Source organism: Hylobates moloch, unplaced genomic scaffold (assembly GCF_009828535.3).
Source record: "Hylobates moloch isolate HMO894 unplaced genomic scaffold, HMol_V3 SCAFFOLD_5, whole genome shotgun sequence".
Lineage (NCBI taxonomy): Eukaryota > Metazoa > Chordata > Mammalia > Primates > Hylobatidae > Hylobates > Hylobates moloch.
Genome location: NW_026652280.1, coordinates 103,912,948 through 103,932,784, shown reverse-complemented (window position 1 = coordinate 103,932,784; position 19,837 = coordinate 103,912,948). Strand labels below are relative to the sequence as shown.

Below are 19,837 nucleotides of genomic sequence, written 5' to 3'. Positions count from 1 at the left end.
ACAGATGCACGCCGCCACGCCAGGCAAATTTTTTTTGTTGGTTTGTTTTTGTTTTTGTTTTTGAGACGGAGTCTCGCTCTGTCACCCAGGCTGGAGTGCAGTGGTGCGATCTCGGCTCACTGCAAGCTCCTCCTCCCGGGTTCACGCCATTCTCCTGCCTCAGCCTCTCCGAGTAGCTGGGACTACAGGCGCCCGCCACCATGCCTGGCTAATTTTTTTTGTATTTTTAGTAGAGACGGGGTTTCACCGTGGTCTCGATCTCCTGACCTCGTGATCCGCCCGCCTTGGCCTCCCAAAGTGCTGGGATTACAAGCGTGAGCCACCGCGCGCGGCCTCAAATTTTTTGTATTTTTAGTTGGAGATGGAGATTCGCCATGTTGCCCAGTCTGGTCTCAAACTCCTAGGCTCAAGTGATCCTCCCCACTTGGCCTTCTGAGTAGCTGAGATTACAGGTGCACGCCACACCACCCAGCTATGTTTCTTTTCTTTTTTTTTTTTTTTTTTTTTTTTTTTGAGACAGAGTCTCGCTCTGTCACCCGGGCCGGAGTGCAGTGGTGCAATCTCGGCTCACTGCAACTTCCACCTCCCAGTTTCAAGTAATTCTCTGCCTCAGCCTCCTGAGTAGCTGGGATTACAGGTGCCTTCTACCACGCCCAGGTAATTTTTGTGTTTTTAGTAGAGACAGGGTTTCACCATCTTGGCCAGGCTGGTCTTGAACTCCTGACCTCATGATCCACCTGCCTCCGCCTCCCAAAGTGCTAGGATTACAGGCCTGAGCCACCGCGCCCGTCCATCACCCAGCTATATTTCTACTACTATTTAAAAATACTCATCTTTGGTTGGGTGCAGTGCCTCACGCTTGTAATCCCAGCACTTTGGGAGGCCAAGGCGGGTGGATCACCTGAGGTCAGGAGTTCGAGACTAGCCTGGTCAACATGTTGAAACCCCATCTCTACTAATAATACAAAAATTAGCTGGGCATGGTGGCGCATTCCTATAATCTCAGCTACTTGAGAGGCTGAGGCAGGAGAATCGCTTGAACCCGGGAGGCGGAGGTTGCAGTGAGCCAAGATCGTGGCATTGCTCTCCAGCCCAGGCGACACAAGCGAAACTCTGTCTCAAAAAAAAAAAAGAAAAAAGTACTCTTATTTTCTGGCCGGGCATGGTGGCTCACACCTGTAATCCTAGCACTTTGGGAGGCTGAGGCAGGTAGATCACTTGAGGTCAGCAGTTTGAGACCAGCCTGGCCAACATGGTGAAACCTCATCTCTACTAAGAATACAAAAATTAGTCAGGCGCAGTGGTGTGCGCCTATAATCTCAGCTGCTCGGGAGGCTAAGGCGAGAGAATTGCTTGAACCAAGGAGGTGGAGGTTGCAGTGAGCTGAGATTGCGCCACTGCACTCCAGCCTGGGCAACAAGAGCAAGACTCTGTCTCAAAAAAATAAAGAATAAAAATACTCACTTTTATTTTCTGTGTCTTCTTTCTGAGGACCAAAGGGAAAATATTTGTCCCTTGGAGTTTTCTTCTATGATCTTTTAGCCACTTAATTCATTGGGAACCAACATTATAGCTGTATATTTGCATGGGATAGATGTTCTGAAGATTTTGTAAAATGTTTTTCATCTAGAAAGAATATGTTGTTTCAGTTTATTTTGTTTTGATGTACCATCGTGGTAGCTATTTGGTGTCTTACATGGGAATTGTATTATAATCTTGACTCTTCTTCTAGGTGCCTTATGCCTCTGGCATGCCCATCAAGAAAATAGGCCATAGAAGTGTTGATTCCTCAGGAGAGACAACATATAAAAAGGTGTGTCTGGATGGAAGCTTCTCATCTTACTGCAGGAGCTCAGCAGCTTACTCTGGGAACTCAGTCTCCTTGAAATTACTCTCCATGTACTGTCCTGTTTCTTGATACCCTAAGCTTTTGCACATAATACAGCTTAGGCTTTAGAATTTATTTCTCAAAGGGTAAATTGTCTCCTTTTTGTATATGAATGTTTAAATGAGAATTTTTTTGGCTGGGCACGGTGCCCCAGACCTGTAATCCCAGCACTTTGGGAAGCTGAGGCAGGCAGATCATTTTAGGCAAGGAGTTCAAGACCAGCCTGGCCAACATGATGAAACTCTGTCTCTACTAAAAATACAAAAATTAGCTGGGTGGCACATGCTCCTGGTCCCAGCTACTTGGGATGTTGAGGCAGGAGAATTGCTTGAACCTGAGAGGTGGAGGTTGCAGTGAGGTCAAATTGTGCCACTGCACTCTAGCCTTGGTGACAGAATGAGATGCAAAAAAAAAAAAAAAAAGTTAGTGAACAGATCTGGCATTGGTTGCTATTTTACTGAGCCGAAGAAACTGGGTTTCCCTGTTAGGTATAAATATGTAACAAGGCCATGAAAGCCATTCTTATCTTACCACAGGGAACCATGTCTCTCGCAGTCTTTCTGTCTTTTTGTCCATTGCTGGATATATATCAATAGAGGGCCAGGTCCCAGCCCAGCCTGTTGATACAAATATAGACAATAGGTCAGATTTTTTTTTCTCTTCAATTTTTTTTAGAGCCAGGGTGTCAATCTGTCACTCAGGCTGGATTGCAGTGGCATGATCCTTAGCAGGTAGTGGGAGGCTATTGTAACCTCCGACCCCTGGGCTCAAGTGATCTTCCTGCCTCAACCTCCTGAGTAGCTGGGACTACAGGTGCACACCACCACACGTGGATAATAATAAATTAGTTTTATGAGATGATCTTGCTGTGTCGCACACGCTGGTCTCAAACTCCTGCCCTCAAGCATTCCTCCTACCTAAACCTTCCAAAGTGCTGGAGTTACAAGGGTGATTGACCGTGTCTCACCCCCTTTTTCCCCCACAAAGGCAGTCATTTAGCTGGCGAATAGTACCTAGAACATCTGCTTTTTTGAGCTCTGAATATCAAATGGACTGGAAAGGAGCAGTAATAGTGAAAAAGTGGAAATTGAACTGGTGAAAGGAAAACAGAAGCATCCTGGATCCTTGAGGGATCCAAATTCTTGAGTTCTGGACTAGTTTGCAGATGGTTTAGGCTTCCTGAGGGACAGTGTTCAGTCTCCCATTTAGCCTCTGTAGTTTGTCTGATATGGGATGTGAAGATTTCTTGGAGTTCTATTTCTGGCCTATGTAAATTTTGTGTTCGTTCTCTATTTCATTGTCCCAAGTAGCAGAGGTGGACTGACTCATTCTCACTCAAGGACCTGACGGTCCGCAGAATGGGCTCTGTGGCTCATGACAGTTACTTTCACTGAGCTCTTCATTTTTAAATTTTTTTTTTAAGAAATGGAATCTTGCATTTGGGAGGCTGAGGCGGGTGGATCACCTGAGGTCAGGAGTCCGAGACCAACCTGACCAACATGGCAAAACCCCGTCTCTACTAAAAATACAAAAATTAGCTGGGTGCGATGGCGGGCATCTGTAATCCCAGCTACTTGAGAGGCTGAGACATGAGAATAGCTTGAACCCAGGAGGCGGAGGTTGCAGTGAGCCAAGGTCACGCCGTTGCACTCCAGCCTGGGCAACAGAGCGAGACTCCATCTCAAAAAAAAAAAAAAGAAAGAAAAGAAAAGAAAGAAATGAGATCTTGCTCTTTGCCCAGACTGGAATGCAGTGGGTGCATTGATGGCACACTGCAGCCTTGAACTCCTAGGGTCAAGCCATCCTCCTACCTCAGCCTCCAAAGTAACTGGGACTACAGGCCTCAGCCACCACACCTGGCTTATTTAGCTTTTTTTAAATTTTTTTTAATTTTTTATTTTATTTTATTTTTTCTGAGGGAGTTTTACTCTTGTTGCCCAGGCTGTAGTGCAATGGCGCGATCTCCACTCACCACAACCTCTGTCTTGCGGGTTCAAGCGATACTCCTGTCTCAGCCTCCCAAGTAGCTGGGATTACAGGCATGCACCACCACGCCTGGCTAATTTTGTATTTTTAGTAGAGATAGGGTTTCTCCATGTTGGTCAGGCTGGTGTTGAACTCCTGACCTCAGGTGATCTGCCTGTCTTGGCCTCCCAAAGTCCTGGGATTACAGGCGTGAGCCACAGCGCCTGGCCATTTAGCTCTTTTTATGTGTTGAACATTGAGATAAAAAGATGAGTTTCTATTCTAACTGGGGAGGCAGATACTTAAAAAGAAAAAGAAACTAATAATTTATTTTCCTTTGACCTATTTGTACATGAAAATAACTAGTTGTAGGCCGGGCATGGTGGCTCATGCCTGTAATCCCAGCACTTTGGGAGGCCGAGGCAGGTGCTTAACGAGGTCAGGAGATCGAGATCATCCTGGCTAACACAGTGAAACCCCGTCTCTACTAAAAAAAAATACAAAAAATTAGTCGGGCATGGTGGCTTGTGCCTGTAGTCCCAGCCACTCGGGAGGCTGAGGCAGGAGAATGGCGTCAGCCAGGGAGGCGGAGCTTGCAGTGAGCCAAGATCGCGCCACCGCACTCCAGCCTGGGTGACAGAGCGAGACTCCGTCTCAAGAAAAAAAAAACTAGTTGTAATTTATTGCCCATTGAGGACCAAGTAGAAATATAAGTAATGTCTGGCAGAGGTCGGGGATGAGGCAAATAGAGCAAAGCTGTCTAATCAAAGTTTCTGAGGTGATTGAAATGTGCTGTATCTGTGCTATCCAATATGGTAGCTAGTAGCCACACTTGAACTGTAGGTAGTAAGACTGAGGAAATGAAGTTTTAAATTTGAATTAACTTAAATTTAAATAGCCATGTGTACCTAGTGGCTACTGTTATCAAACAGCAAAGATCTAGATGATGTGGTACTTTCCCACGGGCTTGGAATCCTGGATTGTAAGAGTGGGGCTCTTGTATTTGTGTTTTGACCAAGTTCGATAATTCTAAATCTGAATACTGCTCTCAGAAATTACTTGAGTCTTTCATGCTTTCTTCTTCAGTTAGGAGCTCTTTTACCACACTGTTGTCCTTTTTTTTGAGACAGAGTCTTGCTGTGTTACCCAGGCTGGAATGCAGTGGTGTGATCTTGGCTCACTGCAGCCTCCGCCTCCCAGCTTCAAGCAATTCTTCTGTCTCAGCCTTCTGAGTAGCTGAGACTACAGATGCACACCACCTCATCCAGCTAATTTTTGTGTTTTTAGTAGAGACGGTTTCACCACGTTGGCCAGGCTGGTCTCGAACTCTTGGCCTAAAGTGGTCTGCCCACCTCAGTCTCCCAAAGTGCTCGGATTAGAGGCGTGAGCCACCGCGCCCACCCCACCCTGTTGTCCTTGAGACGCTAGGCAGGCCCTTCCTTAGAGGACTGAAGTTTCTGCCGCCAGGCAGTCAGATCAGAATATTGGTTAATTTTAGGGCTGGGCATGGTGGCTCACGCCCGTAATCCCAGAGCTTTGGGAGTCCTGAGGTTAGGAGTTTGAGACCAGCCTGACCAACATAGTGAAACCTCATCTCTACTAAAAATATAAAGAATAAGCAAGGCGTTGTGGTGCATGCCTGTAATCTCAGCTACTCGGGAGGCTGAGGCATGAGAATCGCTTGAACGGGGGAGGCAAAGTTTGCAGTGAGCCGAGATCATGCTGCTGTACTCCATTCCAGCCTGGGTGACAGAGTGAGACTCCGTCTCAGAGAAAAAAAAAAAAAAAAGGAATATTGGTTAATTTTAGTTACATTCTATATCAGATGAAGGAAATGTTTAGAGGGCTCCAGATACATTCTAGGGGCAGAAACCTTAGGAGTGAGAACTAAGAACGTTGTGTCAATATAATGTATCTTCCAAATACAGATATGGAACTCTTGTTTAGGCAGGCCAACAGGAGGGAGCACCTTGCCTAGCTGAGGCTGGCTCAGAGAGTCCCAGCCTTGCTACTCTGTATCCTCACTGTCCTTCCAGTCTTTACTAAGCTTAATTGCAGAGTACAGCATAGGGATGGGGAAACTGGATTGTCCCAGTTTTATCTGTACTATTGCTCAGACTAAAAGACATTTGTTTTAAAGTGTTTCTTCTAGCTTCCCCTTTCTGAATTTTTACTGTTATGATCCTACTTATACTAGGAATTTTCTTCTCATTTCTCTTGTTTCTCAGACAACCTCATCAGCCTTGAAAGGTGCCATCCAGTTAGGCATTACCCACACTGTGGGGAGCCTGAGTACCAAACCAGAGCGTGATGTCCTCATGCAAGATTTCTACGTGGTGGAGAGTATCTTCTTTCCCAGGTACAGAGTTTAATGTTCAGGAGCACGTCCTGGAAATGTGGCCTTTTCAAATCAGCCCAGGGCAGTTTTAGGGGTTCAGGTCGGACAATTTAGGCATGTGTCCATTTCTTAACCTGGTTGTAATCAGGGTGATGTGGAACTAGAGAGTTCAGAGAGCAGATACTGTCCTCTGGATGCTTCCATTAGCCTCAGTCCTATGGATTGACCCATAAAAAACAACCTAATGCATTGGATAGGAGGCAGTGTGATTCCTTCTTGTTCTTATGTCTTGCTGTCCATGCTGTGCCATTGTCTCACTAAGTAACTCATCTTAAGGGCTGTGATAATCTTAGGAGGAATGTATTCTCCCACTCCCCCCACCATGAGGCAACTCTGAGTGTCTTCGCAAGGTAGATTCTCTGGTTGATAGGGACTGGCAAGTTATGGCTCCCTCTGTTTAACCCCACAGTGAAGGGAGCAACCTGACCCCTGCTCATCACTACAATGACTTCCGTTTCAAGACCTATGCACCTGTTGCCTTCCGCTACTTCCGGGAGCTATTTGGTATCCGACCCGATGATTACTTGGTAAGCATCTGGATATCAGGACCCTGTGACTCCAGTATCAGAGGGATAGTCCCAAAGGAAGGCCCCTTTTCTCCACAGTCTCGCTCTGGTTTTTATTTAGAAAAGAATTGCATCTGTAGTTGATTTTTGTGTTGGGCAAGGCCCTGATGTGTCTAAATCTCTTAGTTCTTCTCTGTTTGCCCCAGTATTCCCTCTGCAGTGAGCCGCTGATTGAACTCTGTAGCTCTGGAGCTAGTGGTTCCCTGTTCTATGTGTCCAGCGACGATGAGTTCATTATTAAGACAGTCCAACATAAAGAGGCGGAATTTCTGCAGAAGCTGCTTCCAGGATACTACATGGTAAGGGAGAGAGAAGCACTGTCTACCTGTGCTGCCCACTTCTGGGCAAGGCTGGGGAGGCTGTCTTCAGCAGGGTAAAACAGTGTCAGCACTTCTATTTTAAGAGTGTAGTTCAGGCCGGGTTCAGTGGCTCACGCCTGTAATCCCAGCACTTTGGGAGGCTAAGGCAGGCGGATCACGAGGTCAGGAGATCAAGACCATCCTGGCCAACATGGTGAAACCTCGTCTCTACTAAAAATACAAAAAATTAGCCAGGCATGGGGGCGGGCGCCTGTAGTCCCAGCTACTCGGGAGACTGAGACAGGAGAATGGGGTGAACCCGGCAGGCGGAGTTTGCGGTGAGCCAAGATCCTGCGACTGCACTCCAGCCTGGGTAACAGAGCAAGACTCCGTTTCAAAAAAAAAAAAAAAAAAAGTTGTTCAGTTTTGTGCTTTTCACCCCATTTCTTTTGCTTCTCTGTGGTAAAAGAGGTTTTGTTTATCTGTTCTGTTTTAAGTGTTGTTGATCTCCCAGGCTCAAGTGATCCTCCCACCTCAGCCTCTCATGTAGTTGGGACTAAAGGCACGCACCACCACACCTGGCTAATTTTTATAAACTTATTTTATTTTATTTTATTTTTTCGTGATGGAGTCTCGCTCTGTCGTCCAAGCTAGAGTGCATTTGCGCAATCTCGGCTCACTGCAACGTCCGCCTCCTGGGTTCAAGCAATTCTCCTGCCTCAGCCTCCTTGGTAGCTGGGATTACAGGCATGCGCCACCACGCCAAGCTAATTTTTTATTTTTTAGTAGAGATGGGGTTTCACCATGTTGGTCAGGCTGGTCTTAAACTCCTGACCTCGTGATCCGCCTGCCTTAGCCTCCCAAAGTGCTGGGATTACAGGCGTGAGTCACCATGCCTGGCCTAATTTTTATAAATTTTTAGTAGAGATGAGGTCTTGCTGTGTTGCCCAGGCTGGTTCCAAATTCCTGAGCTCAAGTGATCCTCCTGTTTGGCCTCCCAAAGTGCTGGGATTACAGGCATGAGACACTGTACCTGGCTATTTTCGTCTTCTGTTCTTAGTTCAGCTTCTAGTTTGGGGAATGAGGTAGGTTATTTCCCTTGATAATACTCTCTGCAGCCTTACTCTGATTGCTGTTGGAGGTTCTGGAGAAGTTAGGTAACTCTCCTTACCTGCCTTACCATCCCCAAGAATATACTATACCCAGAGCAGAGAGTGTCGTCTTCTCTTAAATCTCTCTGAAGAAATAGATCCATCTTAAATTGGTATCCTGACTGATTTCTGTATTGGAGAGTCTGTGGCACAGCTTGATGGTGAACTTATCATTGAAATAGATGCATAGGGAAATTTAAAGCATATATGATGTAGGTTTATGGACAGATTGTGTCTGAATCTCATATAGGAGATAAAGGAGGATGGGTGGTAACTTTTACCCATGAGTTTCACTGAAAATCAGTTAAGTTGTTCTCCTACTTCTGTTTACTTTTGTGTTCTCAGAACCTCAACCAGAACCCTCGGACTTTGCTGCCTAAATTCTATGGACTGTACTGTGTGCAGGCAGGTGGCAAGAACATTCGGATTGTGGTGATGAACAATCTTTTACCAAGATCGGTAAAAATGCATATCAAATATGACCTCAAAGGTTCAACCTACAAACGGCGGGCTTCCCAGAAAGAGCGAGAGAAACCTCTTCCCACATTTAAAGACCTAGACTTCTTACAAGATATCCCTGATGGTCTTTTTTTGGATGCTGACATGTACAACGCTCTCTGTAAGACCCTGCAGCGTGACTGTTTGGTGAGTTTGTTACTTAGACACCAAAAATCTCAGTTACTAAAACAGTTTGATTGTTCTTAGGCATTAAGTTTGTGGGAGCTGGAACTCTGTTCCTTAGCACTGTGTGTCCTGGGCTGTATTTAAAATAACTTTTAATTAGTTCATTGCCATTCCTTTACATTTTTACTGTCTCCCCGTTTATCCTCCCACAATGGGATTTATTTCCTTCTCTAGCTAGCCTGGGCCTCATAGTCAAATGTTCTGCTTATTTTCACACCAACATCATCCTTCCTCAGATTTTGGTCCTGGCTGCCAAATCCAAATTTATATTTTGGAAGCTGAGTGCTGCTAAAGAATATTACACAACCGTGTATACTGGCATCTCTACAGAATTATGATATCCAACCCCACTTGGGCTTTCAATATCGTTCTTCAGTCCATTTGCTCTTGCTCTCAATAGGGATTTCAGATGTTTGGCATTCTAATCAAACCATTTTCTGACTCTCATCTCCCTAGCTTTGTTTCTCAACAAGCTACCTTAACTTTTTATCCTATTTCATCCTCTCATGCTGCCCCTGTCACCAATAGATAAATGTATCTACATTTTACTTTATTTTTTATTTTTTGAGATGGAGTTTCACTCTTGTCGCCCAGGCTGGAGTGCAATGGCACGATCTTGGCTCACTGCACTTTCTACCTCCCAGGTTCAAGTGATTCTCCTGCCTCAGCCTCCCAAGTAGCTGGGATTACAGGCACCCCTTACTACACCTGGGTAGTTTTTGTATTTTTAGTAGAGACAGGGTTTCACCATGTTGGCCCTGCTGGTTTCGAACTCCTGACCTCAAGTGATCTGCCTGCCTTGGCCTCCCAAAGTGCTAGGATTACAGATGTGAGCCACCGCACCTGGCCTAGATATCACTCTTGACTTCTGTACTCTTCTATCATGTGAACACTTCCCACTGTTGCACATATTAAACTGTATTGTGTTTATTTTACATTTGTATCTCTTTCTAAATGTATAATGTCCTTGAGGACAGAAACTCTCTCTTTAATATCTTTATATCTCTGTAAGGAGGCACAGTGCCTACATGGTGGGGATTCAGTAAATGTTTAACTGAATTGAAGCTAGTCATATAAGGTCCTACCACAAATCTGTTCTGTCACAAAGTGTACTTTACCAGAACCTCATTGTGGAATCTTCACAGCACAAATATGTATTCCGTGTTCTCTTGAGAAGGTAGTATTCTCTTCATGGAGACATACATGGAAAGAACAAAGACGGTCTTGTGGGCTAGGCAGTGGGACTTGGAAAAATTATATTTACTCAAATGAGAGAAAGCTAAGGGTATGTAAATAAAGACTAACCAGGCTGGGCGTGGTGGCTCACGCCTGTAATCCCAGCACTTTGGGAGGCTGAGGCAGTCAGATCACGAGGTCGGGCGTTTGAGACCAGCCTGGCCAACATGTTGAAACCCCAGCTCTACTAAAAATACAAAAATTAGCTGGGTGTGGTGGCATGTGCCTGTAATCCCAGTTACTCGGGAGGCTGAGGCAGGAAAATCGCTTGAACCAGGGAGTTGGAGGTTGCAGTGAGCTGAGATCGTGGCTTACAGGTTCACTGTAAGGCTAAATTAAATAATTACATCATGAAAGCTATCAAGCCAGGCGTGGTGGCTCATACCAATAGTCCTAGCACTTTGGAAGGCTGAGATAGGCAGATCCCTTGAGCCCAGAAATTAGAGACCAGCTGGGCAGCGTGGTGAAACCCTGTCTCTACGAAAAATAAAAAATTAGCCAGGCATAGTGGTGTGTGCCTGTAGTCCCAGCTACTTGGGAGGCTGAGGTAGGTGGATCCTTTGAGCCTGGGAGGTTGCAGCTACAGGTGAGCCGAGATCACACCATTGCACTCTATCCTGGGTGACAGATTGAGACCCTTTCTCAAAAAAACAAAAAAATTGTGAGATCCTGAAAAATATTTTTATTTCTCCCAAGGCTCAGATCATGTTTTTTTCCTTCCATTAGGTGCTGCAGAGCTTCAAGATAATGGATTATAGCCTCTTGATGTCAATCCATAATATAGATCATGCACAACGAGAGCCCTTAAGCAGCGAAACACAATACTCGGTTGATACTCGAAGACCGGCCCCCCAAAAGGCTCTGTATTCCACAGCCATGGAATCCATCCAGGGAGAAGCTCGACGGGGTGGCACCATGGAGACTGATGACCAGTGAGTGAGCTCAGGGCCACTAGGGAGGAGAACATAGGCCCACAGCACTTTTTCTTTTTTCTTTTTTTTTTTTTTTTTTTTTTTTTTTTTTTTTTTTAGTTTCACTCTTGTTGCCCAGGCTGATGTGCAATGGGACGATCTCAGCCTACTACTACCTCCACCTCCTGGGTTCAAGCGATTCTCCTGCTTCAGCCTCCTGAGTAGCTGTGATTACAGGCACCTGCCACCCCACCCAGCTAATTTTTTGTATTTTTAGTAGAGACGGGGTTTCATCATGTTGGCCAAACTAGTCTACCAACTCCTGACCTCAGGTGATCCACCCGCCTTGGCCTCCCATAGTGCTGGGATTACAGGCGTGAGCCACCGTGCCCGGCCACAGCACTTTTTCTTTAGGAAGGGACCCAACTTCTGGAAAGGAGTAACCTTGACTCAGCAGTTGGATCAGTAACATTAATGTTTACAGAAGTATAGAATGAGCTTGAACGAGCTTTCTTAATATAAAATGAAAAGAAGATTAATTTCGGGTTTATAGTATATGTGGGAAGGAGAGCTATTCAAGAGTTAAAGACTTAAAAAATTATAGTCTTAAATGCATGTCTGCAAATTATATTAGAACTTTATTATCATTTTTTAATCATCTCTTTTTGTTAGTAATATATTAGAACTTTATCAAAAATAATTAATGGGCTGGGCACAGTGGCCCATGCCAGTAATCCCAACACTTTGGAAGGCTGAGGCAGGTGGATCACTTGAGTCCAGGAGTTTGAGATCAGCCTGAGCATCATGATGAGACCTCATCACTACAAAAACTCAAAAATTACCTGAGTGTAGTGGTGAGCGCCTGTGGTCCCAGCTACTCAGGAGGCTGATGAGGCAGAATTGCTTAAGCCCAGGAGGTCAAGGCTGCAGTGAACCACTGTACATGCCACTGCACTCCAGCCTGGGGAAACAGAATGAGACCCTGTGTCAAAAAAAAAAAAAAAAAAATTATTATAGACTTCTTTGTGGAATGCATCCTTCTTCATCATGGATCTATCTAGTAAGTGTAATTACTGAAATATCACAAATATCTTAGATTGTTTGATTTTTTTTTTAAGGTATCCTGTAATGTGACTCTCAAGAAGAGTGTCTTAGTGGGCATAAATTAAGATAGCAAAAGTACTGAAGAAGTTGAGTTAATTAGGAGAGCATTCCCAAAATTGCTGAGTAGTGGCAATTTTAGATTCTCTTTGGTGGAATCAGAGTGGAAGAGGTAGGCAAGGAGATTTGGAGAAAACTAGATTATAATACATACTGTAGAGAGTTCCTGGGGTTGGAGGAAGGATCTCATTTTCTCCTGTTTTTTTAATATATATTTTTTCTCTTTTTGTTTTCTTGATCACTTATTGTCTGATCTTCTGGTTTATGCAGGATGAGGCAGTTATGTGTAGGTTTCACTTCCCCATTCTGATCTGACTAAACTAGCCAACAGATTTTCTCACCCTTTCCTTTTTGCCTTTTCCAGTATGGGTGGCATCCCTGCCCGGAATAGTAAAGGGGAAAGGCTTCTGCTTTATATTGGCATCATTGACATTCTACAGTCTTACAGGTGAGGAGCATATGGATCCCAGATTAAGAGAGGGTGGATACAGATAACCACTCACATTTCTCTTGTAGATGAATTTGTTGCCAAGTTCTTCCGGAAGCAAGAACAGTGAGTTGCAGTCTGGCTACTTACTTCATTTGTTTTCAGATGGTTTATTTCCTTGATTTTGCCTCTTTCCTCAGCCTTTATAACCCTTCCTCCACCATCTCCCCAGGCATAATGTATACCTTCTGTGGAAAGCTGAGTCAGTCCTTGGAAGCACCAGGGTAGAATATGCCATCTGTCTGGCTCTTTGCAAAAACCTATGAGATGAGTCATGCTCCACATTGGGATACAGCTGGAAATGTTACCCTTTTCCATGGAGGAAAAACAGGAGGGTCACTGTGTTCTGTAAAATGTATTAGCCTGTGGAACTAAGAGGCAATGGAGTGATCATCAGGGAGGAGCTGGAATTGTTAGACCCCAGTTTTGTTCCTGTAAGGTTTTAAATACTAATGAGGACTGGATGGTGCTTGATTTGTTGGTTCATTATTATCATCGTTTTAACTACCCTTTCCAGTCTTGCCCATCTGTTCCTTCAGCTCTCCTTTTATAATAAATATTCATGTTCCTGATTTGCCAGGGACATAAATTGCCCTTTTCCCATGGGGGGAATAATTGACTTACCTAGAAACAACATTAGTCTCTGTGATGAACCAGCACTGCCACACCTGTTCTTGGGAAAACCAGTGTACCAGTAGATGTGTTTTCTCAGCTTCTGTCTTTTCAGAATTTTCTATTACCCCTTTAACCCCCTAAAAGATAAAGTTATTAAGGTCATTTATTTAAAAATGATGTGAGTAGGTGATATACATTTTTCTTGCAGGTTTGTTAAGAAGTTGGAGCACTCTTGGAAAGCCCTGGTACATGATGGAGTAAGTAGTAATACTAGAGGCTGTCTTACTGTACACTTCTGCCTCCATGACTTCTGATTGGCCTCAGTTTCTTGCAATTTTTTCTTTTTCTTTTTTTTTTTTTTGAGACAGGGTCTCACTCTGTCACCCAGGCTGGAGTGCAGTGGCGTGATCTCAGCTCACTGCAACCTCTGTCTCCCAGTTTCAAGTGATTCTCCCGCCTCAGCTTCCCGAGTAGGTGGGACTACAGGCGCGCGCCACCACGCCCAGCTAATTTTTGTATTTTTAGTAGAGACGGGGTTTCACCATGTTGGCCAGGCTGGTCTCAAACTCCTGACCTCAAAGTGATCCACCCACCTTGGCCTCCCAAAGTGCTGAGTTGAGGCAGAGTCTTGCTTTCACTCAGGCTGGAGTGCAGTGGCACAATCTCAGCTCACTTCAACCTCCATCTCCCAGGTTCAAGCGATTCTCATGCCTCAGCCTCCCATATAGCTGGGATTACAGGTGCCCACCACCATGCCTAGTTAATTTTTGTATTTTTAGTAGAGATGAGGTTTTGCCATGTTGAACAGGCTGGTGTCGAACTCCTGACCTCAGGGGATCCACCCACCTCAGCTTCCCAAAGTGCTAGGATTATAGGCGTGAGCCACTATCCCCAGCCTCTTCCATTTATTTCATTTGTGGGTTTTACCCTTCTGCTAGGGGCTCAGTCTAGGGGAAGATGGCCCTTGGACTAGAGTTCCTCTTGCTGGGCCTCCTTCTAACTCCATAGCATTTCTTCTGCTCTACAGGACACTGTCTCAGTGCATCGCCCAGGCTTCTACGCTGAACGGTTCCAGCGCTTCATGTGCAACACAGTATTTAAGAAGATTCCCTGTAAGTGGTTTCTACCAAGTGACTGCCTACTTCTGCCCAGTGACTCCCTTACCCCAAGAGAACAGAGGGCAGGACACCTCTGGTAGGAAGCTGCCAATGCCAGAGGCCTCTCCTTCCACCTACATCCCATGAGAGCCATTTCTTGTCCTTTGTGTTAGTCAGTCTGTCATAGTCGTTTCCAAGTTGCTGTTTCCCCCTTGGCTCTTCCTGCATATGTCAATGATGTGAGGGCCATTTCTGGGGAATTGGGATTTGCAAAAAAATAAAAAATAAATAAATAATGTGTAGTTGTGGTTGTAGGATCCATGCCACAGAGATAGGCAGAGCCTATGTACAGATATACGCAATGAGGTTACCGGTGTTCTGTTTTATCTTCTAGACTATCTTAGATGGTTACAGAAGCATTTACTGATTTCTGCTTAGCACATGTTTTTAGTCTCTTTTCTCAACTTTCTTGTTTAGGCAGTGCCAATATTTCTCTTTTTGCAAATCTTCCATGCTGCTGCCATAGCAAATTCTAGCTTCTCTTTCCCTTCTTCTCATATTAGGCATCATTAGTCCCATAGCGAGGGAGAGGGGACCTAGGCATGCCAGACAGTCTTAAGGGATACGGAAAAACCAGGCTGGGTGCAGTATCTCACACCTATAATCCCAGCACTTTGGGAGACCAAGGCAGAAGGATCAGTTAAGCCTGGGAGTTTGGAACTAGCCTGGGCAACGTGATGAGACCTCGTATCTACAAAAAATTTTAAAAAGATAAGGAAAAAAGTCTTTACAAAGTGATAAAAATTACAAGTATCAATTATCTAGTGCTGGGCACATACGTGCTAAGAAGATGTAGTGTGAAAGAGTTATCTTTCTTGGCCCGGCACAGTGGCCCACGTCTGTAATCCCAGCACTTTGGGAGGCCAAAGCTGGTGAATCACCTGAGGTCAGGAGTTCGAGACCAGTCTGACCAACGTGTTGAAACCCTGTCTCTACTAAAAATACGAAAATTTGCCGGGTGGTGGTGAGCACCTGTAATCTTAGCTACTCAGGAGGCTGAGGCAGGAGGATCACTTGAACACGGGAGGCAGAGGTTGCAGTGAGCTGAGGTAGTGCCATTGCACTCCAGCCTGGGTGACAAGAGAGACACTTCATCTCAAAAAAAGTTATCTTTCTCAGGTTTTACTATGGAATAGTATTAAAGAAAAAGGGGGGCCAAGTGCAGTGGCTCACACCTGTAATCCCAGCATTTTGGGAGGCCGAGGAGAGCAGATCACGAGGTCAGGAGATCGAGACCATCCTGGCTAACACGGTGAAACCCCGTCTCTACTAAAAATACAAAAAAAAAATTAGCCGGGCGTGGTGGTGGGCGCCTGTAGTCCCAGCTACTTGAGAGGCTGAGGCAGGAGAGTGGCATGAACCCAGGACACGGAGCTTGCAGTGAGCCAAGATCACACCACTGCACTCCAGCCTGGGTGACAGAACAAGACTCTCGTCTCAAAAAAAAAAAAAGAAAGAAAAAGAAAAAGGGGGCAGGGGCAGTGGCTCGTACCTATAATCCCAGCACTTTGGGAGGCCGAGGTGGGCGGACCACCCGAGGTCGGGAGTTCAAGACCAGCCTGACCAACATGGTGAAACCCCGTGTCTACTAAAACAAAATTAGCTGGGTGTAGTGGCTCATGCCTGTAATCCTAGCTACCCAGGAGGCTGAGGCATGAGAGTCACTTGAACCCTGGAGGTGGAGGTTGCAGTGAGCCAAGATCACGCCATTGCACTTCAGCCTGGGCAACAAGAGCGAAACTCCATCTCAAAAAAAAAGGAATTATGCAATAGGGTGCATTTCATCTGATGGAAGTAAAGCAGTCATCAAGGCTCCATGTTGGAGGGGTAGGTGTGGATATGTTTCCTTTCTTCTAGGTTTTCATGCCTCTTGGAAAGTGAAGTGAGCTAACACCTTGTTCTCTGAATAGTAATTCATAGAGCCTATCTTTGTTGACATTAGCCTTTTCACTTTTCAGACCAACTTTGGGTGTGTGTTGGGGATACTAGCAATTATTTGTATCTATGTCTTGGTAATCGTTGCTAAGGTGGTTGCTAAGTAGGCTCTCTGTTTCCCTTTTGAAGTGAAGCCTTCTCCTTCCAAAAAGTTTCGGTCTGGCTCATCTTTCTCTCGGCGAGCAGGCTCCAGTGGCAACTCCTGCATTACTTACCAGCCGTCGGTCTCTGGGGAACACAAGGCACAAGTGACAACAAAGGCAGAAGTGGAGCCAGGTCAGCGCTAGGGCTGGGGTCCCCATGTGATTGGGTACCCCCTCCCTTCCTTCTGAGCCTTTACCTTGTCCGGCCAGGACCTCTGCCCCCATTTCTATCCAGGAAGCCAAGCTGCTACATATTTTTCCTTGTATTTACCGTACCCCATCTTCTCTATCTTTTTTCCAGGCATTCACCTTGGTCGTCCTGATGTTTTACCTCAGACTCCACCTTTGGAGGAAATCAGTGAGGGCTCGCCTATTCCTGACCCCAGTTTTTCACCTCTAGTTGGAGAGACTTTGCAAATGCTAACTACAAGGTTGGTTTATTGGCCCCTTTCTCCATATAATCTTATCTCTCTTTTCAAGTCCTTGGAAACCTCTATAATTTGATTGCATCATAATAAATTATCCCAAAGATTAGTGGCTTAAAATAACAAATATATATCATACTTTCTGTGGGTCAGGAATCCAGGCCCAGCTTAGCTGGATCCTCTGGCTCAAGATGTCTCATGAGGTGGCATTTAAGCTGTTGGCCAGGGCTGGGTTCTCATCTGAAGGCTCAAGTAGGAGGATCTGCTTTTAAGCTTATTTATGTGGTTACTGGTAGGATTCTGTTCCTTGTGGGTTGCTGAACTGAGGGCCTTAGTTCCTTGCTGGCTGTTGTCTGGGGGCTTCCCTCAGTTCTTTGCTACATGGACTTCTCCATAGGACAGCTCAGAACATGGCACCTGGGTTATCTGAGAGTGAACAAGGGAGCATGTGCCTATGCAGAAACCATAGCCTCTTATAACTTAATCTCAGAATTGACATTCTACTATTTGTGCTACATTCTGTTCACTAAATGCAGCCCACACTCAAGAGGAAGGAATTACCCATGGGTGTGAATACCAGGAGGCGCAGGGATCATTGTGAGCCATCTTAGAAACTGCCTGTCATAGTCTGCCCTCTGGTCTCCAGTAATTTACATACCTCCATGTCCAAAATACACTGACCCCCTCCCAGGGTCTCATCCCATTGTAGCATTAGCTCAGAGTCCAGAGAGAGTTTTATTACCTAAATTAGGTCCGGGTTTGGATGAGCCCCCCAGGTATAGTTCCTTAAGCACAGCTCCTCAAGTATAGTTCTTCTTAATCTGTGAACTTGTGGAACCGAAGAGACAAGTTATCCTTTCCCCGTGTACCTAGCATACAATGGTGAGATAGGCATTAGATAACCAATATACACATTTCTGTACGTAAAAGGGGAGAATGGGAGACACAAAAAGGAGTCATTGATTTTATTTGCTGTTCCAAAATCCAGGAAATGTTGGAGTTTATTTTATCAGGCCTCAAAGCAGAAGAATTCTCTGTGGTTCTTGGCTCTACCCTCTAGACTCTTGGTTTTGTCTTCTGAGTCTTCCTTTTTCATCAAAGCTAGAGTGTGTTTTTACCTGAGTTCTTTTCTCAGCCTACTTCTTTCCAGTAGAATTTTGGGGGAACTAGTGGTCTCTTTATTTTGTACTGTTTCTGTCCTTTTTGATCCAAGATGGCAGTGTTTCTACTGATACAGAAGATCTTGTGGGCCCCCTGTGATTCTCCTTGGGATTTACTCCATTAGACAAAAGCCACACTCATAAATATCTTTATGAGACCTAAGCTTCTTACAGACCCTGTTTTTCGGTTGAAAGGATCTGTGAAACATAATCTTTTGAACAGCCTTTTGTATGACTGAATAGCACAATCAGCCCTCCGTATCCACAGGTTCCACATCCCAGATTCAACCAACTGTGGACTGAAAATACTTGAGAGCCTGGTGTGGTGGCTCATGCCTGTAATCCCACCACTTTGGGAGGCTGAGGTGGGAAGATTGCTTGAGGCAGTTTGAGACCAGCCTGGTCAATATAATGAGACCCCATCCCTTTAAAAAAAAAAAGAAAAGAAAAAATACTGAAAAAAAAAAAAGTCCTGAAAATGTTATGCTGTTGCTGACATATACTGTACAGTTAGGCCTGTACTTAACATGTACAGACTTTTCTTGTCATTATTCCCTGAACAATACAGTATAACAACTATTTACATAGCATTTACGTTGTATTAGTTATTATAAATAAGGAATGATTTAAAGTATATGGAGGGCCAGGCGTGATGGCTCACACCTGTAATCCCAACACTTGTGGGAGGTAGAGGCGGCCAGATTACTTGAGCCTAGGAGTTTAAGATCAGTCTGAGCAACATGGCAAAACCCCATCTCTACCAAAAATACAAAAAAATTAGCCAGGCGTGGTGGTATGTGCCTGTAGTCCCAGTTACTCAGGAGGGTGAGGCAGGAGGATTGCTTGAACCCTGGAGGCGGAGGTTGCAGTGAACCAAAATCGTGCCACTGGACTCCAGCCTGGGTGACAGAGCGAGACCCTGTCTCAAAAAATAAATAAATAAAGTATATGGAGGATGTGCGTAAGTTATATGCAAATATCGTACCATTGTATATAAGGGACTTGTGCATTGTGGATTTTGATATTCAAGGAGGGGTCCTGGAACCAGTCCCCCACAGATACTGAGGGATGACTATACTCTGAACCAATACCTTTTGTTTTTCTGAGGTCCTAATAAAATGTTTCATAGTCATCTTTAGACCACATTTTCTTGGTAGTGCCCTGGAGCTTATCCTTGCTCAAAAGCCTTTTTTTTTTTTTTTTTTTTTTTGGTAGAGATGATGTCTCATTGTGTTAACCAGGCTGGTCTTAAACAATCCTCCTCCCTCTGCCTCCTAAAGTGAACCACGGTATGTGGCCTGCCATTTCTTAATTTTAGCATCATTTGCTCTCTGGAGAGGCTTAGAATTTTCAAAACTTATCAAGTTCTGGCAGTTTTGTTTAATAGTCCTTCCCATAATTTCTTTCTCTTCTCTTATATTTTATTATAAGCATCAAGAGAAAACCAAGTGGCACCTTCAGGACTTTGCTTGGAAATCTCCTTAGCTAGATTGTCCAATTCATTAGGCACATATTCTACTTTTCACATAATCACAAATCACATTGTTGCTAAACTTTGTGCTGTTACCTTACTAGGATCTCCTTTCCTTCAATTTCCAATAAAATTTTTCTCATTTAAGCCCTCACTGGTAACCCCCTTTAAGTCCAAAATTCTAT

General features: G+C 44.7%; 1 protein-coding gene across 7 annotated transcripts in view; it reads left to right on the top strand.

Annotated features, from left to right (window-relative positions):
* Positions 1 to 19,837, top strand: part of PIP5K1A (phosphatidylinositol-4-phosphate 5-kinase type 1 alpha) — a 53,618-nt gene that overhangs the window by 29,435 nt on the left and 4,346 nt on the right. For all 7 annotated transcript variants that reach the window (XM_032154678.2, XM_032154682.2, XM_032154679.2 and 4 more), the window contains 11 exons: positions 1,733 to 1,813; positions 6,082 to 6,212; positions 6,661 to 6,778; positions 6,964 to 7,116; positions 8,613 to 8,912; positions 10,914 to 11,119; positions 12,624 to 12,707; positions 13,570 to 13,618; positions 14,389 to 14,473; positions 16,583 to 16,729; positions 16,898 to 17,027. In XM_032154678.2, coding sequence (XP_032010569.1) covers positions 1,733 to 1,813; positions 6,082 to 6,212; positions 6,661 to 6,778; positions 6,964 to 7,116; positions 8,613 to 8,912; positions 10,914 to 11,119; positions 12,624 to 12,707; positions 13,570 to 13,618; positions 14,389 to 14,473; positions 16,583 to 16,729; positions 16,898 to 17,027 — 1,484 coding nt within the window. The remainder of the gene's footprint in view (positions 1 to 1,732; positions 1,814 to 6,081; positions 6,213 to 6,660; positions 6,779 to 6,963; positions 7,117 to 8,612; positions 8,913 to 10,913; positions 11,120 to 12,623; positions 12,708 to 13,569; positions 13,619 to 14,388; positions 14,474 to 16,582; positions 16,730 to 16,897; positions 17,028 to 19,837) is intronic.